Source organism: Centruroides sculpturatus, unplaced genomic scaffold (genome assembly GCF_000671375.1).
Source record: "Centruroides sculpturatus isolate CEXI.00-Female unplaced genomic scaffold, Cexi_2.0 scaffold179, whole genome shotgun sequence".
NCBI lineage: Eukaryota > Metazoa > Arthropoda > Arachnida > Scorpiones > Buthidae > Centruroides > Centruroides sculpturatus.
The window spans coordinates 321,241-340,510 of record NW_019384425.1 but is presented as its reverse complement, the minus strand read 5'-3'; the positions used below and the strand labels follow the sequence as shown (position 1 = coordinate 340,510).

The following is a 19,270-nucleotide window of genomic DNA, read 5'->3' as shown; positions in this document are numbered from 1 at the left end:
GAACTCGAATAATTACGAAAGTTCGTTAACGTTTCTGCATGTTTTTCAATCAATCTGAACACCGTAACCACTTCAAAGTGATTAAAGAGCGTGCATAAATAAATCGAAAGTGTAAGTAGCGTGCTCCGGTATAAACTGTACAACAATAGCTGTATTGTTCTGATCTCATATAATTTCTTAAATGTTGCGAAAATACAAAACTTCCTGTTTTTTTATTAAATCGTACTTTTACTAAGAAACTGTTTATTAATTACGTGTACAGTTTAAGGATGGAAGTGAGTTGAGAAAAGCACATCATTGTACACGACAGGAAGGAAGAAGGTTAGAAGCGGCTGAAAAATTGTACACGTAATTAATAAACGGCTCTAAACAATAAATATGAACGCTATGAGACCCTAATACGCAATGGAAATCCTTTATTGAAATGCCAAAAATGTGTTTTGCGATATGGACATCACCATTGTGAATGGATTTTATTCAGATTAAGAACATTTCAATTACTTAATAAAATTCAAACGGTATGGATAGTGGAAGTATGTTTTATATAGGGATGAGGAATTATGTTGACTTATTTCTCTAAAATATCATAAAGTAAGATTATAGATAGTAAATTAAAAAATTGAAATAGCAATTAATTAATTTACTACATCATCTAGTAATTTTCCTAAAAGTTACAGTTAACGATATTATGGAACTCGTTATATTTATCTTAGATTAATTTTGCCTATCATGAAAAGATGGTAATATTTGCTCTAGAATTTATTCACTAAAGTCTATCACATTCTAAAAATAGATCAAATCGCTTTCAAAACTATTGGAATCATTGTAAAAGTTAGCTTAAAATATCAGTCTATATTTTAGCTAATATAATTAAAATGTGCAAAAGATAATAAATATAGCTAAATGTTAACAAAATTCTTATTTACATTTATTCGTAATGTATACTATTATAATTCTATTCTGCTTTAAATTTTTGAAATCGTAAAATATATAACTATCATTTTAAGCTTAAAGAAATACACGGTTAGTCACCTTTCTTTAGTTGTTAATAAATTAAATAAAGTTGTTGCATCAGGTCATGCACTGATCTTCTTTACTTACATATTTCTTAATGTATTCTTCTATCATGAAAATAAATAAATTGTAAAATAAAAGTAATAAAATGCTGACATGTTTATCTAAATAACCAAAGAAAGTTTTATTATCTCTTCAAAAGAACTGAATATACAAAATTCTAACATTTGCAAAACCGATTAGGTGTGAATTAACATCACTTAAGGATCAGACCATATTTAATAGCATTTAATCTACTAATCTAATAAACTAACTTCCAATACATCACGTATCAAAAACAGATTTTTGTCTTTTTTGAAACATATTTAATGACTTTTAACCTTAACTATTACATATCCTGACAAGAATTAAAAGTTTATAATATTATATAGTTAAAATTAAATATAAAGTGTTTATTTCTTTTTTCCTGAAATATATATGACAATTCAAAAATGTTAATATTTTTAATATTTTTTATATTTTTTTCATAATAAAATCTCAAGAATTATATTGAAATTATTTATTGTAAGAAGTACATATCCATAAATTAATTTATAACTCATTTATCCTCTTTGTTCGAACTCTTTTTCTTGACAGCTCTTTTTGTTTTAATTAGTTTGTCTTCCCATTCCTCGCGGTACATGATATAGAGTCGCATGGCCGTCTGAGCGTCCTGTACCTAATAAAAAATGAAATTTTTTAAATGTCTTAGAAACATATAATACAGTACTTTAAACCATTGTTTCTTCATCTTGTCCACTTCACATATTCTTAAAATTTAGATAAGTTCTGTTGCACTATGAAAAAATTTCATTTAATCATATGTATTTTAGCCTAACTTTTCATATAGGCCTATATTGATTAGTTAACAAAAAAAAAAAATTATCTGTACCATCCATCAATACGAGAATATAGTAAGACCCCACTAACTCCGATAATGGGAGGGTAAAGGTTGTCCTAGTTAGCGTGCGGCATATAATTCCTATGAAGTTGGCATGCAGGTTTAAGTAAAATTATAACGAGAAATTAATTATGCGTTGTAATATTGTAACCTTTCTTATATAGAACTAGCTTACCCGTCGCGCATTGCTGCGATCTCAGAAGAAAGGAAATTCAAGCACACTCGTTATGATAAAATTCAATTTACATTTTATCATTTTTATTGAAACTTATTATTATTATTATTATTATTCATTTTCATCGGGAAAACATTTCAAAGTGTCGTTTCAATTCTATTTATTTATTGGAGTGCTTCTTTTACGATATTTTTTGTTTTTCTGTCTGGTGCGTACACGAATAAATCAGGTTTTCTGACGCGTGAGCTGGCCACATACAGTTGTACATGTGAGAAGCACGGATTCTTTAAATTTAGCCCACATACTCGCAGAGATTGTCAGAAGTGCGATATTCCCCATTTATATATATAGTCTATATTTTTATCCTTTATAATTTTGATTATTTAATTGCTCCTTCTTCTCTTCCTTGGCATGTTGTGAAATTTCTGATAGTTGGATAATAAACCGTTTTATTGTAATTTATTGTTTTATTTTAATTGAAATAAAGTGATTAAACAAAAATTATTACAAATATCGTAAATAACAAATGCATATATAGAGATATTTTTTAGAGGGAGGAAATGGTCTTCACAATTTGAAATCGATCGAACACACAGTAAAATGCTCGTATACACGCGTGCCATCTATCGTAGGATAAATGTACTATGCCAGAAACCTTCGCGGGAGTATATTAAACAACTTCCCAAAGTTTCATGGCAATCGGATAAACAGTGTGGTAATGCATGAAGGACAGACACACAGACATACATTCATTTTTATATATATAGATTAATTCATTTGTTGGCTAGTTACCAGTATTACTAACAGAATTTGGGCCTGGAACTGTTTTGTTTGATGTATATTAGCCTCACTTTACTTCATTTTATGTCGCTTATTAATCTTCGATAAAACAAGAACTCTTCACCTATGTGAATGTGTTTTTTAAACATACCTAAGGTATTCACATAAAGGTGCCTTAATTGATCTATTCCACCCGTATTTGCTTAAATTTTTAATGTGTTCAGATAAATATATGTTATGTTCAAAATTGGAATAGAAATATACTGGAGAAATATGAAAAAGTCACATTTTTTTGTATATGTGTGTACCATACTTCTCGGGAAATTTATCAGCAGAGCAGCCTATAAAAATCGACAAGAGCAAATGAAATGCACCATTAATTATTATGGAAACCCATATGCCGGTTAACTCCTGAGTTAAACCGGTATTTAGACCGGATGACAGTCTACCGCTCTGGGGGATCCGGAATCGAATCCAGACGGGTCGAAAAATCCACAGAAATTTTTCGGGGTGATCCGACCGGATATGTCGGGCTCCCGGACGCCTCATTGTGGGCCTGCAAAAAGCGGCCCATTTAGTGATCACAGAGAAGAAAGAGTTAAAAAAAAAGTTAAACCGGTATGTTGCTCTATGTGAGAAAATACAGTAACAGTCATCATGTGCTCAATATTAATACATTTCACAAGAGCAATTATTTATTCTGACATCGCTGCAATTTTTAATTATCTTTTAATTAAAAATATCACGTGACTTTCGGGACTCGCCTGTGACGAGTGGATGATACCATTGAACACTTCGCGCTTCATCAACCGGCTGGCCACGTGGAGTTTTCCGTGTTTTCTTCGCGTTAGTAACATCTAAATATGAGTCAATTTCCCGTAGAAAGTCCTCAAATAATCAAATAATCCAAACCACGTATATAGATATAACGTATAACGTGTTATAAATACCCACTTCAAGTTATTCGAGTCCCTAAACGTTCAACATCTGGTCTCGATTTTCAGCTACTAACTCCGTTCTCGAGATTAACAAAGAGACAAACAGACAGATGACAGTGTAAATGTACAGTGGTACTTCAGGTTACGAACGCCCCAGGATACGAAATTTTCAGGATACGACATGAAATTCGAACATATTTTTGCTGCACGATACGAACAAAAACTCACCATACGACGTTACATTAGTTCGCATTTTTCATTTGTTTTTCTTACTACAGTTATTTTTTTAATGTATTACTTGGCTTTAATTTGAGTATGTTTTTCGCGTTGGAACGAATTATTTGGTTTTACATGTAATCGTATGGGAAAAGATGATCCACCTTACGAAATTTTCATGATACGATCTAAGTTTCGGAACGGATTAATTTCGTATCCTGAGGTACCACTGTATAGTAATTTGTACATTGCAGCCCAATTACATAATTGAAATAATTTTTCAGGGACAGAATGCGTTTTTATTTTACTAACTTTATATTAATATGTATAAATGAATTTCATATCCTGTATAACGTGTTATAAATACCCACTTCAAATAATTTCATGCCGAATGTGTTGTTTTATAAAGATTTTTAGCAAAAGCGAGAAGAACCGTACACAATATTTTATTTATAAAAATGATATAAAAGAAAGAAAAAAACTAAAATCAAACTTACAGAATCATGTTCCCCTTCTTGAATTTTTACTTTTAATATTTCCATTGCCAAAGTTTTTAAAGATGGTGTCTTATTTCTTGTTAATGAACAGAAATATTCATATCTACTTGTGTCTCGAATTTTGTTTTTAGGATGGCTCAAACGAAGAACCTGCATTACAATATGATAATATAATTCTTTGAAAGTTACATTACATAATATACAGTAGAACCCCTCTAATCCGTCACCTTTGGGACTGGGGGTATGGTCGGAACGCAAAAAAGGTCGGATTATCAGAAAAAAGTAAAATAAACAATCTTCCCCTTTGTCCAGTCTTTGCAGCACTGCTAATTTTTCATTTAATGAAAGAGTAACGTGTTTACGTTTCACTCCTGACATATTGAAAACACACACAAAACTCTACACGTACACACAATGTAAAACATATACTGTAACGAACACAGAAGAACGCTACGGACGGTGAGTCACTGACGAGTCGGGACAAGTTTCTCGACTCCGACCACGGTCAGATTAACCGGAGTGACGAACTAGCCGAGGGCGGACTAGAGGGGTTCTACTGTAATTCACTTAATGTTAGTTGCATTATACATTACAAATACAATACAAACAAAACTTTCATAAAAATTAATTCAAGAAAATAATTTTACTGTATATCATAGCCTGTTAAAAATTTAACAATCTATAATTATTGTTATCTAAAAGAGTTAGTTAAAACGTTAATCAATTAAAATTATGATGTATTATATAATTTATGTTTGATGCTTTTTCCCCAGAGATAGTCTAAGAACAAGAGATAGAATACAAATGGAAAATGCGGGGAAAAGTGGAAGAAGTAAGAGTGGGATATCCATTGTACCCCTCTAACACTTAATTTTATGTAGCGAAAATTCTTTACAATTATGTAACTACAACTAACTTTACATAACATTCAGTGGCATGCCATCCTGGGAAGCGGTGGAAGCGCCACTTCCTTTGTATTTTCTAAAATATAAATACATATTGAGCGACTACTTTCATATTTTGACGTACGTACTTTGAATTAATTAAAATTAATATTTTATTATAACCGCATTATGTATCTTATTACAAATTTCTATACTACATGTAAAAAAAACGATAAGGTTGCTATTGTATATTCGAATATCAGTGGCGAAATGCAAGCGCTGCATTGTCGAATACGGGACAGCTTCCAAGAAGCTAGATTATACGCATTCGCGCATGCGCTTTACAGAGCACCATCCTCAGGAGGTTTAGCTGGTGGACGCTACACACCAAAATATCGTATAACGCTTCCAATGATTCTATCCAGGACTGGTTCCGGGCTATTAGCAGCCTGCATGTTAGATATTTGGCCGCCCTCGCCCCATTATGTGAATCTCGAGTAAATTTTAACTTAACCCAACCGATAGGAGTACTGTACTGGTATATTTTTATGATAGTTCTGTGTTAGTTCTGTGTTATGATAGTTCTGTGACAAAGGTTTTAAAAAAATCCATTAAAATATTTGATATATTTATTCTGCTTTTATCCAGCTCTCCCATTTTCTATTACTTACACATTTCAATGTTAAACGATATTACGATTTAGTATGTCCCATCTATAAGGGGATGCAGAAAAAACGCGCACAATTCTTGTACAAGGTTAAAAAAATAACTGTTACTTTGGTAGCAACATTTACAACAAAATTTAATGAATGAGATGCACGAGGTACAAAAAATGCTCTAGAATTTATACAGTAATTCATAGATTTACGATTTATGTATCTGTTGTCATAAAAATTTCTTTCCCAAAACTACAAATATTCAAGTACAAAGAAACCGGTTTAGACTTATTTCTATTTAAGAAGTAGTTAAATAATTAAGAGATTGGGGAATTACGGACCTAAATAAAACCCTGCTGAAACAGCCGGAATATTACTTAAACAAAAGCTTAACCGAACCAATCTCTAGCCGAGTACAGTGGGGACTGATTTCTTCGTAATATTAGATGTAACAAAGTCAGAAATTTTTCCAGTTCAATGAGAATGACTGAAAAGTAAATTTTGGAAATTTTCGTGGACACCCTAAAACGGTTTGCCCTAAAACGAATTAGTTAGAAAACAAATGACGGACAATCTACTTAGTATTAAGTTTAACATATTTAGATTTTTACAGCTATGGCGAGAAACGTGTAAAATTTACAACCCTGTCGGGTCCTTTGAGGTATACTAGTGATGCGACAAAAGAAGCATTTGACATAGACCGGCATCGGCACCCTCGGGATTTGGCAAGGCCGCGTTTATGCACGCACTGCAACTACTTTGATTCCATCCATTAATCCACTCGTAGCCATTTGACTAAGTGGATTGTTTTAAGATTTAATAAGTACTTTAAAGAATATTTTATGTTATATTTATGTACGTTTCTTTACAAAGCTATATTTAATTATAATTTTCTTTAAAAGTATGATCATACAATTGAATATTTTGTACCAGGTATGTACTGTACGTATATCCACTACACATTTTATTTCACCAAGTAAGTTTTTATTATTTTATTTTTAATTGTAGTCCTTATATCCTGGCTAGCGATTCAGAATTTAATTGTAATATTAGAAATACATTTAGAGAAGTCTACGGTTTTTACTGGATTATCGAACAAACGAATATGAATAGACCCTAGACCATCACTAACGCGCAATTAACTGATTGCTTTTAAAATTCAGCTTCTTACAGAAACACAGCTTCCCTATCATCAAATGTCACGGCACGCCACTGATAACATTAATGTAGAAAATATATTTACATACAATATCAACTAACTAGTGGACGTTGCTATTGTATTTAGATAATGTTTTCACTAATAAAATAATTCAAACTTCCAGTAATACAGAAATTTAATGTTGTTTGCAATTTATCTTAACTTCTTATTTATTGTATTTTACAAAAGTTTTAAGTATAATATATATTTTTTTGCGCTATCTTTTAGAAAAACAAAATTTTTTCATATCAACTATGTCATTATTACCTTTAAATCATTATGTATAGCATGTCCAACAAGAATCCTTTGTTTTAAAATATCACTTACTTCTTTCTGTACGACTTCAAATTCTTCACCTGTTGCAAAACATTTAGTATATTTAAAATTTAATAATAATAAATTATTATAAAATAATTATTATTATGAAATGCTATTATGAAACAAAACTAATACATATATTATGAAATGTTCATAAAACTATCTTACATAAATAACATTGTAAAAAATTAAATATATTGTTTTAACTTATAATTAAAATACCCAACTTGAGAAATGAATGAAATATACATGAGTAATGGTGATGTATTTTATAGCAAAACATACAATTGATTGCAACTGTTTGCTATGTAATAAATATATAAAGTGGTCTTCAACTTTCAAGCAACTTGCAGATTACACTTTGACAATTCTAAACTGCATTTCATATCGCTGCTTTGCTTTGACAGGGACATAATTAAACGAAGTTAAATGCTTCCTTTGTAAAATTAACAAATTCTAATTGACTAACAGTTGCATACACATAACACTCATCTGATCTCTGATCTGGAATCTAATGAGGTAGAAATATGCCATTTTACATGATAAAGTACTTTACCAAAAGAGTTTATTTATGTTAAAAAAGCAAAATTATTTATTTTTAGTTGTGTCGCTATCAAAGCAAAGCCGCGATGTGTCAAATTCAAACTTAACTTTTCAGTTGACAAATAAAAATTTTGAACTATTGTACAGCAATGTGTAGTTAGTTTTGATTTTGTTATTAGCAAAAACACAAAACCAAAATAACAGAAAATAATATTTATTGTTTCTTTTTATTTTACTCTACGTTTAAATATTTTAATCGTTGTTTTATGAATTATATTACATTCATTGTAAACAACTAAAAAGTTTTTATTTCAATACATTTTATTCTAAAAGTTTTTCTCTATACTTTCAGACATTTGACTTGTTATATGTATTTTGTCTTAAAGTCGAAAATTCGTAAAGTCTACTGTCAAGATAATGCATCAACGTATAAGGATATACAATATAACTATTCATAATTTTGTTCCTCATGGGTAGAGTTGACCAGCATGGCCAGTTAACTTGTGAGAGATATAAAAAACGTCCTGTGGCAGATCCAAGGGAAGTGCTACGAGGGCTTAAAAATTTTAATTTATTTCTTTATTTTTTTACAAATCAAACTTTAAATTACAATAGAAACATTTTTCGTATTCCACAAAACTAGACATTATTGTTAACTTTTAAATTCTTAAATGACTATTTCTTCCAAAACATTTATTTTACCAAAAAAAAAAAAAAAATGTTTTTAGCCATAATCAGGCAATCTCAAGTTTCTATTACAATTTCTACATAAACTCTTTATATACCAACAAAATCTATCAAGTACAGCTATTTGCTTGAAAACATCCATAATGTTAACGTAAAAAATGGTATTTCAGACCATTTGTAATACAATTGTTGTGCATATGTTGATATAAAGATACTTATTAAAGATACTTATACTGATATAAAGATACTAATTCAAATGTTTTTAATTTTTGAGCTTCTCTTGAAGACTTCTCGATCCACTACTGGAAACACCAATTCAAACAGTACTGACCGTAAATTATAAGGTTCTAATTAGACTCAATCCGGATTTGCAGATACAATTTAAAATTTAATTACAGTACATAATTTATAATTTAAGAGTCTGAATACTATTTTAAAATAATATTTAATTACTGTAACATCAGAACTATGGATCCTAACTGGCAACATATTCATAGTCCAAATGAAAAGTCACAAATTAAAATGTATTCTGGACAAATATTCAAATTTTGGACATATGAAACTTTAATAACTGCTGTCTTCTGAGGACTTTAATAATGCGGTTATTTGCGTCTATGGAATCAAATATATTAAATTGCATAATCACAAAATTTTGATCACACAATTAGATAAATTTTAATCTGTGGACTTTCAGCGATGTGTGATAATGTAAAAAAGAAATTTACCATTTATTAAATCTTTTGGTCTGATTCCGCTGACGGCAGTTCTGTAGTCAGTAATAGTTTTCTTTGGTTTCACATATTTGTCATATATACAGCATCCCATAGAATTTACTATTGACACTCTGGCAAGCATTGAACCTTTGTCTACCCCCACCATTTCACAATCCATCGCTACCACATTGGTTATTTGACTAAAAATATTAAAGTAAAACATTAAGTATTTAATATTTAAAAAAAAAAATTATTAACATATGCAATAATTTTACATAAAGGAAAAAAATATATACTTGATTATTTACTTTTATCAATGGCATATACTCTGAATATACTCAATTGGAATGGCATTTGACATTCAAATTTAGTATATTGAAAATTTATATACTTAATTTTAAAATGGCAGACGGTATATTTACAATAAAAAAAAATACAGATACAAAAACGTCTTCATTTCCGCCCTTTCCAACACCAGGAACTAACAATGGCTTATCATCAGTAAACATTTTTAACTATTTTGTATATTGTAGCAGTGTCGTAATCTACAAAAAAAAGGTCGTCTCTGCAAAGGAAGACTGTTAGTTCCTAGTGTTGCAAAGGGCGAAAGTGAAGATGCTTTTGTATCTTCTGTATTTTATATATAAAGTGTTAGTATATTCAGGTTATTGTTATCACCTAAGTATTGTTATTAAGTATCTAATTTAATTATAAAAAAGAAAAAACGATTCAACTTTTTTATGCCCTTAGTAACTTTAATCATACTGTATGCAAAAAACAATTTTTACATTTATTATACTGCAAATACATTCAATATACATTTTTATTCTTATTGTACGTTTGTCTCACATTGAAATTAAATAATAAATCGTAACGGAAACAAATCATTTTGTAAAACGTGTTATCGCTTTAAACTTTTATTAATTACACTATCAGAAAAGTAGAGTATTCAGATATAGATTTGTCTTGGATGATGTGGAACCTTGGTTAATCGGGCGCTGTATTCAAAAATTAAAAACTATCTTTTATTTTAATTAATATTTAATAGATAATTTGAAATTAAAATAAATAATGTTTCGTTCCTTCAAAGAGAAATCTATAAACTTAGTTCTGTTTTTAAAATCTATAATATTGGAATCTGTAAAGCCAAAGGTAAAAAATACTGCGCGATCCTTTCAAATACAGTCAAACCATTTGATGGTGTTAAATGGAGGTTTGACTGTATTTGGATTGTTTAAAAGCGGCACTAAACTAAAGTAACTTAATAAGATTTAAATGTAGTAACAAGGTTTATGCATAAGTTTAAGGTTGTGAGTACAAGACATAAAACAGAGTTAAGGTATATCAATATTGTTTGCAATATGTATTAGAAATCTACAGATATCCGATGATTCGCTGTTAAATTAGGTAAGTGAAGATAATTAGGCCATCATAAGATTTCTCAATTTTTTTTAAAGTTTTGTGAGGACTAAGAAGTATGCTTTATCAATAAGAAACAAATATTTCGGAACTTTATTCTTTTTTCCAACCTTACAGCGGTTATTTTTTTAAATTTCGGCAATATGGCGTACTTACCAAGCATTGCAGGTAAATACTCCAGCCAAATAAATTATTTTCAATTAATTTTGAGAAGTGAAAATAAGGTTCACTGTTTAAAATGTTTAAATAATGCATGCTAAAGAGTTTATCCTAATTTATGATAGTACAGAACATAAAAAACATCTAATTTTCTTATCACTACATTTTAAGAAATTAAACAAATATCTAAGAAAAGAATTTTTACATCAATAAATTTATTGATAACATTCAGAACAGAAAAATATGTAATTTGAACAACGTTTGTCATTTCACAAATAATCCATTTTTCTGTTCTTTCAGAATATTTATCAACAAAAACTGATGATAAATTCTTAAAGTACATTAAATTTACTTAAAAATGACTATACATAAAAGTTTTTGCCTTCAAAAGAATTCTTTACAACCCACAGTCAAACAAACCTGCAAATTATAGCAGAGAAGTTTCCACGGAACAAAATGATATTGATAGCTACAAAACTAAGCAAAACACTTCAAGTTGGTTCGTTTCTATGGATGAAATTCAGTAGTTATGCCTTAAGATACAGCATACTCTATTAACAATTTCATATACTAACCGTGATATACTTATGTGGCATAATTAGTACGGCGCAGTGTGGCGCAATTACCTGCCCTAACCTTATTCGTGAGTATTCATTGGTGCTCTACGACAGTGATCTTCAAACTTTTTTGATCGCGTACCCCTATCCCCTAAGATGAAAATAATTATAAGTTGTACCCATATAATATAATATAATATAATATAATGAATATAATATAATATATATATATATTATGTGAATGTATGTATGTTAGTCAAAAATAAGATTATTAATTTTAGATAATAAACATATATTTAAATTAAATTACAAATTTACAATTTGAATTAGGATTACAGTATTTTGACTGTATAGGACACACGTACAGTATTTTGAAGGGAAACTTGGCGTACCCCCCAAATATCACTTTGTGTACCCCTTGGGATACGCTTACTCCACTTTGGAGACCACTGATCTACGAGATGGTACATACTATATTGAGGTTTGACTGTATAATTTATTTTAAAACGAAATTCTATCTGAAGAAGTATTTCTATATTTTTATATTTTTTTAAATATACATCTTACTTTGTTTGCTGTCCTGCTCTAACAGGTGTATCATTTGAAGAATTTCCAGGTTTTCCTTGAGACAAATCGAAATGATCTTTATCAATACTGTCAAACGAAATTTCTTTATCTTTAGTAATCCTGAAAATATTATTTATAATTAGTTTTATATAATAATAATAAAGTTAGCAGGAGCCTGTCAGAAATCAAAGATTTTATTCAATTAAATTTAATAAAATACAAAATACATTAAAAATTTGGAGTTTTACTCAAAAATCATAAGTACATCAAGTCTTTTTAGGTAACTCGCGTCTACCTGTTTTCTGATACCATGTTTTCTCCCACTAGTCCTCTCTAAATGGCTTCTTTCTTATGGCCGCCCAACATTATGACAAACATCTAGCCCCTGAATGAGCGTTAATGTCAAGTTCTTCGCACTGTAGCGCATACGCAACGTCAGCTTTTATCTCTATCTCGTATCGGGATTAATATGAAGATTATTGTGTAATCGCTAATCTTCGGAAGAGCCGGCCAAAGGTTGTTTGCTTGACTATACAAAATTAATCGCGAAGGGCTGGGGAAAAGCCTGCCGGGAGGTTCTTTAAGGGTAACGCTAGCTATTTAGGTATTAGAGATATGGCGAAAACCCGAAAAACTTTATTGGCGAAGCTCGAACCCACGATCGAACCATCAGTGTTTAGGGAACGGAACTGGTGGGCCAACGTCCGCTTTTTAGTTCGATCCGAAGAGTAAAACTAGCGGGTTTATCATATCGTCAACGTCGAGAAACTCGTTATATGTTAAATAAAATGGAATGTATTGAGTATGGTTTAAAATATAGTCATAGACATAGTTTAAAGAGGCATATTAAGGCAAGCAAGCACATAAAGGACGACAACAGCGTTGAGAAAATAATAATAAAAGTATTTAAGTGCGAGTTGTGTTTATCTACCTATCACAAAAAGAACAGTTTTTTAATATCCATCAGATATTATACGTAGCATATACTGTATAATTAATATACAGGGAATATATAGTATATTATTTATCTTTTCGGGCGTAAAATTCTCATTTTAATTGAATTCTAAATAGCAAACGGATTGAACAAGACACTTACGATATAACGTAAATACTCGCACATTGATTAATTCATAAAAAAACGACGTGGGCAGAAGAACGACAAAGAAAAATGAAACTTGTTATGAAAGGAAGAGTAGGTGAAGGTCGGTTTAAATGCCGAGTTAAGAAGGCGATTTGCTAACTATTACAAGGGGTGGGAAATGTCTTCGATATTCTTGCATTTATAATATTTATGATCTAAGCGACTAATAAAAATCGATATAGGGAATTGTCTGCCGTGTAGTTATTTTTCGAACATTTCTGCTTTTTTTTCAATAAATGGTTTATTAAAAAGTTACACCTAAGCCACCACAAAGTTTGTTAAAATCAAACTGGAATACTCGTAACTGACATAACTTTGGAATTTCAGACAGAAAATTTTTCCAGAAGCATTTTTAGAGTGACAGAATATCAACTTTTAAGTCGCCTTTTATTTTATTTTACTCATAATTTGGCCTTACGAGTTAGAGCATTCCATTCTAAACGTTATTGTATTTTTTTTTATTGAGAAATTATTAATTTAAAAGTAAGGTGTCTATCTAAAAATTCAACTTATTTTTTTAAACTAATAACGCACTCATCTTTCAGCAGATAAAACTATATAACAGCTATCGATTGAAACACCTTCGCTGAGTTTGTTGACTCTGCTGAACGTAGCCATTGTATCTTTGCCATTCCACTACATCTGAACCATTGCACTTTTCTCAAAACTTTCTAGAGGCATCATTTACAGCTTTCGTAAGATGTTTATTTTTAAATTTTTTTTAAATTAAACACTCAAAGAATTTTTAATATAACTTTTTCTTTAAATTAGATTAGATCTGTAATGTTTTAGTACTCAGTTTTTATAATTTGATTTTTTTTTACAGTTTCAATATTTCATTTTGTATGATTTTCTTATTTGTACTTGAAATTTTCATAAATTTTTGATGAATGAGAGCAAACATTCATAGTGCAGACGAAAGTGAAGTAAATGCTTCAGTTTGACAGAATGATGAGGAACAAATTAATAAAGTTACACGATGTGTTTTTCATCTAAGTTTTAAAAATTCAAATTAGAAAAATCGAGTTATGCTACTGGGAACTGCTGTTAGTTCCAGTCATTTCATTGTGTAACATTTCGAATATATTCATCATCATTATTTATATTAGTAGCAAAGAATTAACGTCTGTATTTTAAATAGAAACTATAAAATCGCGACAGCCTCTTAGATTTTCGGAAGCAGAGTGACGCAGTGGATCGAAACTATTCTCTGCTAAAGTTTTAATTTTTTTTCCTTTCATTTAACTTCGTCGTTTCACGGATTTCAATCCGAAAACGCAGTAGTAAACGGATACTGTTATTCCTTTTTTTTATAATCGAGACAATTGTTACCAATGAAAATACAGCGTTTTCTAAACTAGACGGTTCTTATTACTTTCTCCGGCTGTTATATATAAGAGGGAAAGCATGGCGATCGGCCAAAAAAAATCTCCCTAAGATTTTTGCATTTTTTGGCTCAGGATACCTTGAAACGTGGAGAAATTAAGAAAATTTCGGTGTTTTTTCCTGTAATTATGGATGTGTGTGGGGGAAATGATTTTATTCATCCTGTTTGAAGTTTAATAACTCCTATGCTTTCTGTCGTAAATTTCTGAAATTTCTCAGGGAGGATTGTTTATTAGGGGATTGATGCAGTTAAAGGTCAAGGAGAGGAATGATAAAGGGGGTCGTGTGTCAAATCTCGAATAGGATCGGACTTAATGATGATTTTACTCGTTGTTAGCATTTACAATTTTTTATAAAACCCATCCTTACCCTGAAAATTAAGCTTTTGCCATGTTATAATAGTTAAAAATATTAAAAGATTTTAAAATGAAATAAGAGAAGTCGCCACCAAATGTTGTTGAAAAAATTAGGCAACTCGTTGCTGGATTTTTTTTTCTTTTCTTAAGATCGAGAAGAATGAAACCGACGCCAATATGCTAGTCCAAGGCCTTGGTACTTTCATTATTCGTTAGAAAATAGAAACTTTGGCCGTAGCAACGAGTGAAAACGACGTTTTCGTTTTTTCGCGTATTTTTTTCCTTTAGAGATTTAATTTCATGGATACACGAAAATGTGTATTTCACAAAAGATAAAATTTTAATTTAAAACACGCATAAAAATTTACAGATCAGAAACAGCAAGCATTGGACACTTCCAAGTTAATCAACTAACTGTTACTTACTATAATTAAAATTAATATAATACTCTAAACACAATTTGGCAAAATTATTAGTGTTCTGTTGCAGTAAGCAGAACGATAATTACGTGCGTGTCGAAGGTGAATTCAATATACGAATGAAGTATAAATTCGTAGTAAAGCACATGTAAGAAAGAAATTGTTTTCTTTGAAGCACAATTGAATTAGGCGCCGACTGCCATAAAACAGAACATGGCAGCTGCGAAAAAGAACCCATTATCATGAAACTAAAATACCATGTAACACAAAAATTGAAATTTCTGCCTTACGATCTAATGGTGCCGTGAAATTAATTTGAAAATATCAAGTACAATTGCCGAAATCACAAGTGTGCAATCTTTGGCCAACTGATTTTTTTTAGACAGGAATGACCATAGTCACTAAATTTAAAAGTGGGTGTTAGATGACAGAACCTGGCAATTCCACAATGTCTTCAATTCAAATATTGTCTGAACTGCTTGTTGCTTAATATAAGTGAGCTGACAAGATTCAATGTGTTCAGCAAAAACTACCGATTGCCAAATAAAACTGAATAACTAACAATACTAATTGAGCTGAAATTTTCAAATTGCAGGCCTATACATTCTCGCTGCTGTCGTTTGTCTGTCCGTCTGTCCTTTGTTAATCTCGAGAACTGAGTTAGATGGATGATACTCAAGCTCAGATATGGAAAACTTAAGGGACAGAGTCTTCAATTAACTATATATGAATTTCCAGCTTGGACCAAAAGTTATATGATTTCAATTCAAAATTTTTCCCTAAATGGAGTTAGGTACATAAAAATCGAGATCAGATAGAAAAAACTTATTACGGGTACGGGTATCCCTTGGTTAACAGGGTTAATTAAGCCTTCGATGCTGCCGCGTATATCAAAATCCGCGTTAACCAAATACGGTATTGATGTTCAGTAAAAACAGCTGGTAAAGCCGCGTTAATTAAAACTTTGTCACATATATAAAGGGATTGCCGCAATTAATTTCGCGCGTCAATCAAGAGATGCTATATCTGTACTGGCTGTACATCCCTTTCTCTAGATAAATATCGTATCAATACTTTTGTTAAGTGCAAATGCAGTTTATTGCTCTATGTTTATATAGTTTTTATTTGTGAATTTAATTAAAAGGTTAAATGATAGTCATTTAACTTACTTCAGATACTTCTTTTTCTTTTCAGTTTCATTATTTTGATTGAAATGTTCTCCTTTCCTTTTTTCCATTTTACTAATGTCAGATTTCTTCCGTTTAACTAGATAAATTTGAAATTCTAAAATTATTTTAAAAATTTGGATTTTTCAATAAAATATACAAAAAGCAATAATAAATTTATAACAATACAGAGCCTACATTGTTAATAACAATTACATAAATATGAGTCAAAGGTTGCAATAATGACTATGATGGTATCATAAAATGGTTTTCTAGTTCTCTGAACTCAGGTTTCCATTTGATTTTTATTTCTGGAGACTCAAAGGTCATCACATACCAGATGAAGATATAAAACGCGAACCATTTAGCGGTGTAAATCTTTCAATCTTACTACATAAAACAGAAGCCTATGAGTGACAGGACTGCATCCATATGTTAAATGAACATTTAGATATTATTTTGTGAATTACAAATGATAGCATTATAAAGAAAGACTTTTGACTCTACATATACATAAATATTCTTAACGAGTTAATAAATATAAACATTAAAAGATGAAAATCAATTTAATTAATATCAAAATTCTAAATTTTTATACTATAAACTGATAAATTGTTAATATTAAACATCTCTGGGAGCAAACTTTATCATCGATTTTTTTAAATTAAGTTAATCCACATTTTTTAATACCAATTAACATATTACGAATAGAAGAATTACTTGGCATAATTTTGTTTAAATATTTTTTTAAAAATCATTTCTGATAATTATGTACTGTTATAAACATCTCTAAACTTCTTACAAAAGTAGTGTAACTTTCTTGCAAATATTTAATATCCAATATATTTCAAATTTGAACATATATTTGATAAATTTAATCCAGCAAATAAGAAAATCACTTATGAAAAAATGATTATTCCAACAATAACAAATCACCATTTCGCTCACTTGTCAGTCAAAAACTCTAAAAAGCTGCTTATCCACATTGCTTCAGCTCCGATGGCGGATTCACACAGGTGGAAGGTGGACCCGAGACATTAGGAGCCTGATCACTTATCTTCTCAAGAAAAAATAACACTTTTTATATTGTACTAGCAGACCCCGCCACGAGTTGTTGTGGCTCAAAATGTATCTATTATAAATTTATAACACTTCCCCGTGGGGGGGGAGAATTTTTCGAAAAATTTCTTCTTAGTGTACATTCTGTTGACGTACGCTATTAAAACGCAATCAAAAACGCAAAAAACCGCATCTAAAATAGTATAATAGAAGCCAAGTTCTTCACAGTAAGCCTTAATCCTGTCCCTCTCCCCCCGGGGGGAATATCGAAAAATCCCTTCTTAGTGTACATTCTGTTGACGTACCCTATTAAAACGCAATCAAAAACGCAAAAACCCGCATCTAAAATAGTATAAATAGAAGCAGAGTTCTTTATGGTAAGCCTTAATCTTAACCATCTCCCTTCAGTGGAGGGAATTTCGACACGTATATTATATAAAAACACGTGCGTATTCGAATGCAGTGTTGTGTCAAAATTTCAAAGGAATCGGTAGGAACAAACGAACATTACATTTTTATTTATATAGATAGATAGAAGATGATCTGCTTTAGTTCATTTTCACAGAAAATCATAATGCCTCACAGAAAAGCAAACTTAGGGCGTCATACTCGTAGTGCCATCTGTTGGACATAAAAGCCTTAACCTAGATTATATATTTTAATTTATATGAATGTTTAAAGGAATAATATACAGCCTATGCCAATCCTGAGGTTCCATTCTAAATATTGGTGAAAGAATTTTTGAAATCGGATGAGTAGTTTCGGAGATTACCTGCTGCATACAAACTTACATACATACAAACATTATCTCTTTATAATATTAGTATAGATTAATATTTTGTGCAGAATATTATAGAATGTTTTATGTATGTTATATACGCAGCAGTTCAAAATTAACAAAAATATAAATTTTGTAGGTCTTTTAAGTAATATTTAATTTAAGTGTATAGATCTTGAAATTATTTCTTAGAAACAAATCAAATATATCTGACTCCTTTCTACAGAAGAATTGTTATTATAAATCTCTTCCATTATCGTTGTTAATAACGTATAACTGGGCAAGATAAAAGCATGGACTTTCCAAGTTCACGCTAACCAATTTTAATGCTTGTCCTTGTGCTTTGTTTATAGCCATCACAAAGGCTAATCCAACTGGAAATTGCATCCGCTTAAACTGAAATGGTATCACCATGCAAATTAATGGTATTCTTGAATTTAATTAATATACTTCCTGCTGCATTTCCTGTTAATATTTTTGCCTCGATGACATTCCGCATCAATTTTATGCGATCATTCTCGTCCCATTACATAACTTTGGTGAGTGTAAATTTCCCAAAAGCATTAATGGGGGTCTGGTGCTTCAATTTTTATCTCTTGTTTATTAGGTAGTAGTCCAGATGGTTCCAAGCAGTTTAAAAACCCTCCCGGTTACATTAATCGCTTGAGAATATCTGATTTGCCCTCAGTCGAGACATCCTCAAG

The 19,270-nt window shown here is 30.5% G+C and overlaps 1 protein-coding gene across 2 annotated transcripts; it reads right to left on the bottom strand.

Moving 5' to 3' along the window:
* Window positions 1-1,583: 1,583 nt before the first annotated feature.
* Window positions 1,584-17,046, bottom strand: LOC111619521 (RNA exonuclease 4-like). Of its 2 annotated transcripts, XM_023361251.1 has the most exons (7): window positions 16,928-17,046; window positions 16,733-16,829; window positions 12,262-12,381; window positions 9,572-9,759; window positions 7,566-7,654; window positions 4,561-4,710; window positions 1,584-1,732 (listed from the first exon to the last, which is right to left on the bottom strand). In XM_023361251.1, the coding sequence occupies exons 2-7, from the start codon at window positions 16,798-16,800 to the stop codon at window positions 1,613-1,615; spliced, it is 735 nt and encodes a 244-aa protein (XP_023217019.1). In that variant the 5' UTR covers window positions 16,801-16,829; window positions 16,928-17,046; the 3' UTR covers window positions 1,584-1,612. The 2 variants fall into 2 exon arrangements, with proteins under 2 accessions (XP_023217019.1, XP_023217018.1); XM_023361250.1 differs by lacking the exon at window positions 16,928-17,046 and having other exon boundaries at window positions 16,733-16,893.
* Between the last annotated feature and the right edge of the window lie 2,224 nt (window positions 17,047-19,270).